The sequence below is a fragment of the Polypterus senegalus genome, chromosome 12 (assembly GCF_016835505.1).
Source record: "Polypterus senegalus isolate Bchr_013 chromosome 12, ASM1683550v1, whole genome shotgun sequence".
Taxonomy (NCBI): domain Eukaryota; kingdom Metazoa; phylum Chordata; class Cladistia; order Polypteriformes; family Polypteridae; genus Polypterus; species Polypterus senegalus.
In genome coordinates this window covers 63,515,757-63,529,541 of record NC_053165.1, presented here as the reverse complement: position 1 = coordinate 63,529,541, position 13,785 = coordinate 63,515,757, and the positions used below count along the sequence as shown (strand labels likewise).

The 13,785-nt window shown below is 36.4% G+C and overlaps 1 protein-coding gene across 4 annotated transcripts in view; it reads right to left on the bottom strand.

Annotated features, from left to right (window-relative positions):
- lrrc75bb (leucine rich repeat containing 75Bb) overlaps positions 1-13,785 on the bottom strand; it is a 57,792-nt gene that overhangs the window by 8,719 nt on the left and 35,288 nt on the right. For all 4 annotated transcript variants that reach the window (XM_039771885.1, XM_039771887.1, XM_039771886.1 and 1 more), the window contains one exon: positions 13,138-13,250. In XM_039771885.1, the coding sequence (XP_039627819.1) occupies positions 13,138-13,250 (113 nt within the window). The remainder of the gene's footprint in view (positions 1-13,137; positions 13,251-13,785) is intronic.

The window sequence follows — 13,785 nt, the reverse complement described above, 5'->3', positions numbered from 1 at the left end:
CCACAATAATCACTCATAAATTTCCCATTCATCAACAAATTTAGGGTTGATTCGCACACAAAAAAAGATACAATTATAAAACAAACAAGTCCAATTCATTTTTGTATAGCAAGAAAGAGGAGTGACAAAACAATAATCAAAGCTTAAAAAAACAACAAAAAAAAACACCAAAATGAGACAAAACTAGGACTCAATACATAAAACAAAAACCAGTCAAAGACAGAATGCGGAGTCAAACTATTTTTTTTTAAACTAAAGCACTGTTTTGTTTTTGTTTGGATGAGTAATCACCAATCTCCGATGATTAGCATGAACATTGCCTCAACTTATAAAGTGTCAGATCCATGATGCAACAAGAGTGACCACTGAAGGACAAGCCCTCAGCACTTAACCTTCATATTGTGGAAACAGAATTGCAAGAGGGTAGCATACACAATGAAACAAAGCAGAGTTGCAGTAAACATTAGACGTAATGTTAAAATAATGTTGACACTTTATAGAACAAAACTATAAAGATAATAATCAGCTCAAAAAGAATCTTAAACTAATAGTAAATTATAAATCCTAAGTAGGAAAAATATGTTTAGGCCAAAAAACAACTAAATAAATGCCAAAATCACCACATTCAAAGTGTTTCATTATATTTACAACTAATGTGTTAGGGTTAATAAAAATCATTTATATATACATACAAAATACAAAAAAAAATTGATTTACAAAAACAAATTATGAAAATATACAGTAAAGATTATTAACTGCATAATTTAGATACAACTCACTGTTAACAGCAAATGCCAATGAAAGAAACTCTGCTGCCCAATAATTCCTTTTTACGTAGTACTTGTGAAGCAGCGATATTGACACATGGACTTGTGTGGTCCATCAGGTGAGGAGGAGCACCAAAGCAGAACCAAGCACTTAACCCCACATATCTCTTCACTCTGGCATCTCTCCCTTCTCCACAGGTCAGCTTCTATGTATTCTCAAGGCAATTATGACCTGAAAGAAACCTTCTGTCTTGCTAAAGAGCAAAGATATGATAAGAAATGTTTCTAAACTTCAAAAAAAAAAAAAAATAGATTACTAAAATGACATTAAGATGATGGCTACCTCGGTCCCTTTATAGTTTGCAGTGTGTTCTGTAACACATTATGTACAAAATAAATGGTGATGAAAATGTTCATTTACAGACACAAATCTACAAGAAATTGACCATTTTAAAATTGCTCATTAAGGCTGATTTTATTTCTTTTGCTCAGAAAGACCACCACAAGCAAAATATTTCTTTATTTTAAAACAGATAAATGACAGTGTGCATACTCTGCACACTCTGATATAACCGTTACCAAGGCAAATGACATTCTACCGAAAAGAACAGGAGCAAAGTACGAGTCCTCTATTTATGAAGGAGCTAGAAATGGAGGCCATTTATATTCGGTTAAAAAAAAAAAAAAGCACAAAAACACAATACTTTTAATGACTCTATGAGAAAAGAATAAAAAAAAGATTATATTGTCAGTTGAACTAATGAACACTGCCATCTTTTCAAACATATTAGGTTCCTGACCTTGCAGATACAGTGGTGTTGCATAATGTCCCTGTTTTTTAAACCCTATCTACTAAGACTGATCTACTAAAACCACAAATGTCACACACCTGCAACCCCCCCGCGTTTTGTGAACAGAACCAATTACTGAGGGATCACATAGTTGCTGTACTAAATTGAAATTATGTAACATAATTGCTAATGTCTTATTATCTGTAATGCTACTTATAATGAGAAAATCATTTGCAATTTTGAGGATTTTTTGTGAACTATCAAAATACCATACATTTGAACATAAATTATTAATACAGAAGACAGGAGATGTTTTCTGGACTGAGACTTGTTTTGATGGAGAAAAAGGAAAAAAAAAAGAAAAAAAAAAGCCACACCATGGATTCAGCAGCTAAGCTTTTGTTGAAACAAAGTCATTAGCAACAGGTTTTTTTTTTTTTCAAATTTCACACTGTACTACTGTAAAAAAAAAAAAAAGATGAAGTTCACATTGACAAATGCTACACTTGACACTCCACATCTAAAAAACACCGAACAGGACAGAGCCCTGAGCCAGCTGCTCCAAGTGCCACACAGAGCCAGCCAATTGCCTTTCTCGTATAGCGTCAGTCATGCGTTGTTCTCAGTAATTGGGGTGAAGTGTACATTCTTATTTTTCTGCAGCAGCTTCGATAGGAATTAGGGGGCCAAGCCTCGGGCAGCACTGATGAAAGCACATCATGAAAACTATGCAACGAGCTGGAAAAGATCAGATATTAAGGTTGTGGTTTGCAAACCCAACAGAGACATACTGCCAATCAAATTAGCCGAGCTAAACCAAACTGGCTACCAATGCTGTCAACTGCAAACTGAAGGCTGATTTAAAAGCAAGCAAGGCGGCGGCATATTAAACACCATTAGCTTTGTGCCATGTAAAGTTCATAGGCAATGTAACAATTCTGAGGCAGACAAGTACAACAGTAAAATGAAATAATTGTACTCCTCTCTATCCTACTACAAGCCATGAATTGTCAAAGTTCCAACGCTGTTTTGGTCATCAACTAATCAAACACACTTGGTTAGCAGCCCTGGCTTGAATTGCCTCATTAACAGGTTCTGGGAGAATTAATGGCTAATTTTCTTTATTCCACACACGGGTTAGGAATGTGGGCTTATTTTTTTGCTCAGTAATTCATGACAATGTAAAATACATAATGTTTGTCATCTGAGGTAAATGTATCCAGTTTTAGGACAAGGCAAGGGTGAGATGATTCTTAATTATGCTCTACAAGAAACAGAAAGCAAGTGTACAACTTTAATCTTAGTTTTGCACATTTCTGTTACGGTTTTTAGTCTGTTAGGTGTGTGATAAATCCATCCTCAGAAAAGAGTAACAATCAAGAGGAAAAAAATGATTAATTAGAAGCTACAATTGGGGACACCACCATAGCACCTGTAGAACTTGAAGGTGTAAGCGGCACACACAACAGCAGCGGTTTTGAAGTGTGTTTAATGAACTCAGAGCTCACTACCATAGTAGTCACCTATGTCCTCTGCTTATTCTGGCGCACTCTCACTCCCTCTCTCATCTGGACTATGAAAAGTTAATTTTTTTGTCTAAGCGCAACCTTGAAACAGTGATACATGCTTTTATAACATCTCGTCTAGATGACTGCAATGTGCTTCTTTTTGGAATTAGCCAGGCCTCTGTTGCTCGCCTACAGCTGGTGCAAAACGCCGCTGCTCGATTTTTAACTGGCACAAGAAAGCATGAGCACGGTACCCTGACTTTGGCTTCCCTTCACTGGCTTCCAATTCATTTTTGAATCCATTTTAAGATCCTTGTGTTCGTTTTTAAATCTTTTAATGGTTGTGCCCCTCTGTATTTGTCGGAACCGCTGCACCCTTACATCCCATCTGTCTCGCTCCCTCAGGTCAGCAGACCAGATGCTTTTACGTGTTCTCAAGGCACGATGCAAACTCTGAGGTGATCGAGCTTTTTCAGTTGCAGTCCCAAAACTCTGGAACAATTTGCTGTTACACGATAGGCAGGCTCCTTCGCTAGCTGCCTTTAAATCCTATTTAAAAACATATTTTTACTCTCTGACTTTTAACGCAGTATGATATGTTGGCTATCTGTATACTTTTTTTTAAGAATCTCTTCAGTTCTTATGTGTTTGTTTCATTTACCCTTTGGTTTTGTGTCTCTGATATGTTGGGTTTTCTTTTTTTTTTTTAAATTGTACAGCACTTTGGTCAGCCTTGGTGTTGTTTTTAAACTGCTTTATAAAATACATCATTTTGTATCATTTGCCTACTACACACTTGTTTCCTAACTAAATAACTCGTTCACAATTCCACTTTTCTAGAATGTTGGCTTGTGTTCAAATGGATATTCATTAAGCGTTATCCAACACTGTAAAGCTAAAAGCATCTTAGCATGTATGTTATGGAAAAAATATACTGCACTCCAAAATTATCTATGCCTGTTCATTTCAATTAAATATTTTGAAGTTGAATAACCTCTCCCTCAGTCAGTGCACATGATATTTTTCAGTATTATAAAGAACTGGGATGGAGCTGTATACAAATAATGGTTTCAGATTACTTAAAACAAAGCAATTACATTTTAGTCTATGTGAAGAAAAATTTGCAAAACCCTAATTGTCATCAGTTTTTATTTTTTTACCCCCTTGCATTTTAGAAAAGAACTGCTACGTCTAATGAGCTGTGCAAATCCAACTTGTATGACATGCCATTTAAAAGCTTACATATAAAGAACAGGCTGTGTTTATTAACTATGTGGCACAAATGTCATCTACAATATGCAAATCTGCCAAAAAATTACATTTCCTTGTAGAGTCTATTCTTAAAAAAAAACTTGACTTAGTTATTTTTTATATCCTGTTTTAAAACATTAAGAAAAAAGTGGTTGGTAAACACTAACTGCTTGTTACTAGCATCACAACATGGAACACCAGTGTAGCCTCACTATAAATGCTATTCATCAAGACTTATTTTTCCCTGTTGATCAGCAAATCTACCATTTTGTAGTTTAATTAAATTGATATCTGATCCGCACTCTGCAAAGTCAGAGGAAATGTGATGCTTGCCAAGAGGTTTTCAATATACCTACTTTTTTTTTTTTTTTAAATTACCTGGATCACTAATAAATGTCATTTTTATGCATATTATGCTCCTGTTAGACAACTTATGTCAGTTAGTCAAATATTTGTGTGTAGCAATGCTAATACTGATAATGTATATATGCATTTGAATTACAAATGCTGTAATCTTATGAAAGGTTATCTGCTTGCTTTCCAGCATTGCAGCTTTCTAAAGTCTACCAAGTGTCCTTTTTTAAATTATAAAGCTGCAGAGGGTTTTAAATAATAATGAATTCAGACTCATTCTGATACATATACATTCATACCCATTATATAGTCACCTATACTTGAATGGTCCAAAAATTGTACTTATTTAAAAAGGTAATAGTACAAGTTATATAGTGAAGAGGCAATAAACAATGTTCAAATCATCTGACATGACTGGCAGGTTGATTGCATTTAAATTCATGTTTTTTTTTTATTCCCACCCCCCCACCTCTTTTCAAGTCTTAAGACATCCCGACTAAAACTGATCGTTTGTATTCTGCCAAATAGGAGAATTTTTAAATTTGCATTGCAAGCTGGTGGAAAAACAGCAACATGGATCAGTATAGATGCCTGTTTAGTAACATCTAACAGCAGCTGGACGAAGTCACATTTAAAACAACGACGGCAACACTACAGTAAAGCGTAGTCTAGAAAGGATCCATTGGACAAAAAGGACCATAGGCATCAGTGCCAGAACTTTTACAGTGTCGTAGCCACAAAATTCAGCGCCTGATGTTTGCACATGAACATCTAAACAAGCCAAAAGCATTTTGGAAACATGTTCTTTGGACTGATGAAGTCAAAATAGAACTGTTTGGCTACAATGTGCAAAGATATGTTTGTAGAAAAAAGGTTGCCCAATTCCAGGAAAAGAGAACCTTTCCCATCACTAAGCATTGGGGTGGATCGATCATGCTTTGGGCTTGTGTTGCAGCCAGTGGCACAGGGAACGTATCAATGGTAGAGGAAAGAATGGACTCAAATACCAGAAAATTCTGAAAGCAAACATCACACTATCTGTAAAAAAGTTGAAGTTAAAAAGAGGATGAGTTCTACAAGAAGATAATGATCCAAAACACACATTCCAATTAAGAATTGGAAGACTTAGCTGGAGACAAAGTGACACTTGCCAAAGGGGTTGTCACTATGTACTGACCATGTCAGGTGCCAAACTCTGATTCAGGACCTTTTCATTTTTTTGGTATATTCTACCTGTGAACAATGGAATTCAAATGTAATCTAGCTAAAAATATTAAAGAAATGCATTATCTTTAGGGTTATGTCTTTTGATGATCAGTTCATCTTCTGCACATTTAACTTTTCACAGTAAGACATTTTAAGCAAGGGTGCCCGAACGTTTGTGTGCCACGGTATAGATCATTAAAAAACAACAGTAAAAGTTTATTGCCCATCCCAAACAGACATTTTCCGTCTTCTTCTCATGTTATACTCACAGGTTACAGAATTTTGTTTCAACCTCTTTCTCAGTTTCTTTGTTGAGTATTATCCCCCCGACTTTCCTGATGCGATCGATCGATCGATAGATAGATACTTTATTAATCCCAAGGGGAAATTCACATAATCCAGCAGCAGTAAACTGATACAAAAAAATTAATGATGCCACCCCTCTAATTATACACACACAACCTCTTGCCATCACTCAGATTGTATACACGAAACATGTTAATAATGCCAACCCTTTGATTTTGTACATGTCTCCTATTAATGCTGCCATCCTTCGGATTTGGTGCTCCCTTCCTATTAATGCGGATACAGTTTTCTGCTGCATGCACTTAGGTGCCACTGTAGGTTAGGTCTTCACCCAAACAGCTTACTGCATTTCTAACAAATGACGCACAACATACAAACACTAAAGGACTGGTTAAAAAAAAAAAAAGGGATGTTAAACTCCGGTTATGGTTTCATATCATGAAACAGAACTGTGTATGGACCTTAGAAGTATTTTACTCAGTAGTCAATCTATCAAGAGGCTAGCAAACACCAAACCCATGAGACTCGTTTATTCTTATACGGTCCCAAGAACTTAATTAAAACATGTTTGGGCGAAACTGGACGCCGCAGCTTGTATTACTTCCTTCTTTTTGTTTTCCAATTTCCAATTACACTCTCCCTCCACCCACAGCACTTTAATGGAGCAGGAGAGAGAGGCTTTGCGTAATAAAGGTCCCTTTGGAGAGTTCACTTATGTTGTATGTGATGTTCATCTCTTGAGTTGATGAGATTATTTTAATTTCCCAAAGTGATTGTTTTCTACAAAAACATCTGATGGGGAGAATTTTGGGGGTTTGAGTATGGACAAACAGCAGGAACAAACAATTAATTCTCCTACAGGGAGTGGGGGCAGGGAAATTATAATACTGTACATGAGATTTTAACAGCTGCGACAGAATATTCTTCTGCAAATGTTAAACCAGTGTAGTTGTTCATTTTTAAAGATACAATGAAGCCAAAAACATTCTATTTATATTAAAAAATTCATAGGTGTGTTGGGGTGTCGTATTATAAAGCTAAACTGGTCTTATTACAGAAGCAAGAACTCACTTTCTAGAAACAATATCAGTAGTGCAATTTGATTCACCTTGGCGACCCCTAATGGGAGCAGCCAAAAGAATAAGTTTCATACATTCTTTAGGTTGACTGAAGAAATGCCACAATAACTGAACGGCGACTGAAACTCTGCAAGTCTCTCACACCTAAAAACTTGGCCCCCAGTAAATGAATAAAATCAGAAGCTTCCCCCAACCTAATGGGTAAAGGGTTGCAAGAACGTCAAGGCTCATTAATGGCACAAGTAAACGTTACTGGACTGCTTTCTCTCCAGTATCTTTATTCTCTTTTACCTTATCTATGCTGAATTGTTTTCACCTATTGTCGCCTTACTTACTCCTGGAGCAGCGATACCAACAATATAGGCTATCAAAGTCACTTCACATTAGTCAAGTAGAACTTGTTCACTCTGTAATAGAGCTGGGAGACAGGATTAGCAACAATGCTAACCCACAATATAATTTTACATAAATTGTACAAAATAGCCTTTGACATCAGTCACCTCATTCACATTGTAAATAAAACTGAGCAAATTAATAAGTCTTAAGGAATAAACATCTACACAACACTTGGAGTATCTGAATACAAATTTTGTATTTTTCTACATATGTAAAATAAGTAACTTGGTTCCTTTTTGTTAGGATTTACTTAAATTTCATCAAGAAGAGGCGGCATGGTTAAACAGGTATATTTTGGTTGGAGGTTCTGCAACCATTTGCTACACTAACCGCAAAGCATGGGGTCTGTATATATTTTTAATCCAATATTGAAAAAGAAAACCTAACTTGCATGAAATCACGATTACATCAAGTGCAAGGTGCTTTAAATGAAATCACTCTTCAGTATCCCATCACCCTCTGCTCTAGAAAAACAGACGTGCAATGGGGTTCTATTCTCAGTAAGAGAGTGGTGAATTGTAAGCCAGCACATTTCTAGGTGTCAGAAAGGGGAAATTTGAAAATAAAATATCCATGGATCAATGGCAAGAGACATGCTAACATTCCATGGGGCTGGCAAGTGGCATCAGCTGTCCTGATAGAGGTTTCAGGTCCCAATGAAACACCTGCAATGTGGCTAACAATTCACGATTAACTAAGCACATCTGTGTCCAAACTAGTTCCTCCTACTCAAGAAAGTTTCCCTTGAAGGGGCGCAGGGTTGTGGTTGATCATCTTGACACAAGGTCTGGCAATTGTACTGCACACCTGCATGGTAAGGGACAGTGGGGATTTTCACATGCCCAGCAAAGAAATGTGTGCAGTTTCTAGATCTACTCAATAAGCCAGAAAACATTACATCAAGAGCTGATAAAATAGTACACCAACTCCATATTAGGATATGATTTGAACCAATTTAATTTTTCGGTCACCTCCAAAACTAACTTTAAAGTTTTTCTATTGACCAAGCAATATGGGTTTTCTTTATGGATGTCATGCGTTTCTCAGGGAAGGAAATAAGGTTTTTGTATTAATTGGATCAATAAAACCTCAACTACAGATGTGAATTCATGCACAATAGAGTCTACAAAGCATTTTTGGAAACTGTTAAAAAGCTCTTATGATTACTGATTAAAAACAGTCCACTGATTTAAAGAACATCTCTAAGGAACCTCAGTAGTTGCATTTAGTCTTTATATGCCAGCTATTGTGATTCAGAAAGGGAAAAAAAAAACCCCACAGAAACATCAAGCTGCTGCCAACAAAAAAAAGCCTTTTTATGAAGCACAACAGACAACAGGTACTGTAATTAAATTGTGTGCAGATTTAAAAAAACACCCACACAATCTGAAAACAAACAATATGATAATAGCACTATGATACAGTGTTAAAGACCAAATATCAAAAGTAGCCATTTTCCAGGAGCTGCTGTATAGACTGGACACACTTCAGTCCATCTTGTGCTCTCCTCCGCTTCTCCCTCTCTGCTTTGGCCAAACACGGTGGTTTGCAGGCAGTAGAGTATAAATCAGTGTATCAGCTCTGCAAGGGTGGAGTGCACCAGCAAATCATAATCCTTGTTTCTGTTCCTTGCTGTACTCAATTTTTGAATTGAACTGTGGGCACCTAAAGCAAAGTTAACAGATTAAAAAGTGATCTTTGTATTACAACAGTGGAAACCACCATGAGCCGATGCTTCTGGTGAATAGTGTCTCAGCTGGTCTTGGCCGACGCTTCCTCTCTCAATTGTGTTCCCATAAAACTTGCTTTTCAGATGCATTGCTTGCCTTTGTCTAAACTGCGACTAGCAGCAATGGTAGTACCCACTGTGAAAACAATTTACAAGTTTATTTTTATTTGATTTATTTATTGACGGATTCATTCATTGGTTGGCGGTATTGTGTCCTGCAAGTATGTATCCTTGTTTTTTCAGGTTTCTGCTGCTGTATGCATCTGAATATCACCATGGGATTAACAAACTTTAATCTAATTTCAGTGTTGAAAAGTTGACAGCAGTCTTCTTATACCTTTCCTCATTAACCCTTATGTGTGTCAACATGCCCTGCCTGGCACTTCCTGTCTCAATTGCATTTGACTGGGCAACCACAGAGAAACTAACCAATCAAATTGTTCAGAGGCACTGAAAACACACACACACACACAAGCATTTTATTATATAGATGGGCTTCATATACAAGTTTTGTTCATAAATCTATTTGCTCACCAAATTAAACAAAATGAAATAAGATTTGATTTTTGGTAGAATGCAATTAAAGTAGCTCTGACTGAGCTCAGATAAAGTTTGCCTATTTATGCAGGATTATTCAGATATCCTCTTGGTTGCAACATATTCCAAAAAGCCAGGGTCCACAAAGAGCTTTTAAAACGCAAAAGGGATCTCATCATTGAAAAGGTATCAATCAAGACAGGGCTGCAAAAAAAGTATCCAAAGCATTAAATATCACATGGACTATGGCGAAGACAGTTATCAAAATGTGAAGAAAATATGGCTCAGCAATGACTCTACAAAGACCATGATGTCCCTTCAAAACTTGAGAAGACAAGGAGAAAAAATGGTCAGGGAGGCCACCAAGAAACCTACAGCAACATTAAATGAGCTGCAGGATTTCTTGGCAAGTACTGGTCGTTCCCTACCTGTGACAACAATCATTAATATTCTTTATATAGAACTAGCAAGATAACACCCTTTTCTCACAAAGAAAAAGCATCCAAACCCGGCTCAACTTTGCAAAAAGGTATACCCAGTCACCTTCAGCCGTGTAGAAAATGTACGATGGTCTGATGAGACCAAGATTGAATTATATAAACACTCCAAAAGTTATGTCTGGCACAAAAATAAAACAAACCCAGCAGGTTATCAAAACACCACCATACCCACAGTGAAGCATGGTGGAGGCAGCATCTGGCTTTGAGGCTACTTTTCTTGTGCTGGAGCTGGGGCTTTAGTCAAGGTGGATGGAAACATGTTTAGCTCCAAGCAACAGTCTATTTTGCCACAAATCCTTCAAGAATCTACTAGGAAACTGAAGATGAGGAAGAATTTCACCTTTCAGCATGATGAAGACTTCATCAAGGGAAGAGTCATGTTCTGAAATGGCACAGCCAGAGCCCAGACCTTAATAAAATTGAAAATCTGTGGGGTGATCTGAAGACAGCTGTGCCCAGGGGATGACCTCTTAATCTGACTGGTCTAGAAATACTTTGCAAGGAGGAGTGGGCAAAAATCACCAAGTTCAGATGTGCCAAACTGAAAGACCTTTACCCAAAAAGACCGAGTGCTGTAATAAAATCAAAAGGTACTTGAAGGAAGTATTAGTTTAGGTGGCATGCACACTAAGACAACTGGGATTATGTAGGATTTTTTTCCTTTTTTCACTAAACAGTTTCCAAATTGTTTTCATCTATTTTGCATACATTGCATTTATCTTGGTTTCATTTTTCTTAAACCAAACAACACCTATCTACAACTTGTACAATTATCTTGGAAATACAAATTTATATTTTTGATAAAGACTTTTTCTTCCACATATCACCCATCAACCTGCTTTACTTATCAAATAACAATATAAAATAGGCTCATGCAGTCATTAACTATCGATACAGTGTGGCATAAGATAGAAGGCTAATTACCAACTGTAGCACAAGATCCGGATTCACAGTTAATGAATACATTACTTATCACAGCATTATATAAGAATTTCATTACAAATTTCAAGATAACTCTTTTATATACCCATAAGGTTTATGTGACAAAAAGATCAAGATAGAGACTCTATGCAGAACCCAACTACTGAAGGCTTAAAAGCAAAAGTTCTTCTATGAACTGTTACTTAAATGGTATGCACACATGAAGAGTACTGAATTTTAAATATCCATGTTTTTCACTTAAATATTTTATGTAAAAGATGAAAAAGGTGTGACTTGATTTGTATTGATTCAGTCTGAATATCAACAAAAGCTGAACTTTCAAAAGAAGCTGGTGGTAGGTGTGGAAGCGATTGAGTGTCAGAATCTTTTCTGACAGCATTAATTGCAAGGCAGGAGCCAGCACTGAGTGGGGCACCATCTATTGATGAGTCCATCCACATATCAACCTAACTCCCATGTGTTTGAGGATGTGGAAAGAAAACTAGAAGTTCTGGAAAACAGAAGGGGAGTTTGGGGAGGTGGCAGTTGTGAAGGCAATCCACACATGACACACACATGACACACACATGACACACACACACACACCCAACAGGTAACACGCGCAAGCTCATGAAAGGCATATGACCAGCTATTGGATTTTAACCAAGGATGCTGAAACTGTAAGGAACCAGCACAAACCCCACTGAGCACCATGCCACACTATATACAGGTGTCATTTTCAAATGATTTTTATAGTTTAAGTGAAAAATAAATAAGAACAAACCCAGTAAAAACACAAAATTTAAAGGTTAAATATATATTACACAAACATTTCAATAATCAGCTGCGTTCAGATACAGAAATACCTTTCAAAACCATTACAGAGAATTTGTTAAATAAAAGGATTATAGCATTACAACTCCTTAAGTCTGAAACAGAATTCTAGTGTTTAATTGCTTTTTCACACTGTACTGTTATTGTCTGAAAGTCCTATGCATCCAGGCAGCCAAAAACTAGGTAGGGGTGGGAAAAATCAGTAATAGCATTTTTACTTGATTAAGGGCGGCTCTTGCTTTAATACTCACGCCTTAAGCAATACATTACAGACAAGACGCGTCACCATGTTATTATCTTCAATCACTTTAGGTTCAAGTAAATGTATATTGCCAAGCTAATTTCCTCATACGGTACACAGAAAAAACAACTGCTACTTGAATTTCCTTCACATGAGCTGAGAGCTCTTGGGTACCAAAAGGAAATGGCTATTATAATATTTGATGGCAGTTTAACACTGTGGGTGACTAACTGAAAGGCTTTACAATTTCATATTCATTAAGCATTTTTTTTTTTTAAGTTTCGGTTTGATAAGCTTCCTATACTGCTGACAGTGACAGTGTTTCAAGTTAGAGATTCAAAGTGATATTCATCAGAAATATTTATAAATATTCTAACAACGTCTTCAATTTCTGATTTTGCTGATTACACAGCACTTGTCAGTCTTTTGAACATGTTGACTATAAAATTTATTATTAAGACTTTCCAGAGTTATTAGAGTTTATATACAGTATATATACACTTCTTATTGTAAAACAGATTTTCTGTATTAGTAACATTATGTAGGTCAATCTAGCACAAAGACTACTTGCTTTCAAAATTTCAGGTAAGTGAATATTGTCACTAGTTAGTGTTGTGAAATAAATACAGAATAATACATAAATAAATACATAATAATGTTGTCATTGGTTGGGAGGGGGAAAGAACTGTTCCAAAAAGCAAAGAATTTAGCACTCACCACGCCTGCGATTTCCTTCGTGGCATGCTCTGTCGCAGCCATTTGGAATGTGGGCTTAGGTGGTAAATCAGCTGTCTGCATATCTTATCAGAGGACCGCAGTGGGTCAATCTCCTGCAGCAAAGAAAAATTAAACTATGATGATGATAAACACATACAAAAAAACAAAAAATATAACAACAACATGTCTGGTTTGAAACATAATATGCCAGAGAATGAGGTTTTGGATATAGTGCTTATAGTCACTTTTATTCCACTATACAATAGCCTCAGGAGGAACCAATTGTTAGACCATTTGTGAGTAATAGAAACTCATGTATGTCACACAGACGCTCTCTCTCTCGTGATGCTCGTGTCTTGTTAATCCTCTCCTTTCTGTTCAGCTTTTTTTCCCCCCAAAGCACACATCAAGTGTTACACAGATAAACTTCTCAAACTTAAAATCAGACAAGATTTCATGTAAATAACTGGGTCAAAGGAAAAAATTGTACTTAAACACTTAATGATGACGAACTTGTATTATATATCTCTTCATCCATTTTCCAAATCAGCTTTAAACATTACAATCTGAAAAAACAAGAATGAACTATTTGGTCCATCAGTGTCACTGCTTCTCTCTTTGTAAATATATATGTATACCATTTTATTA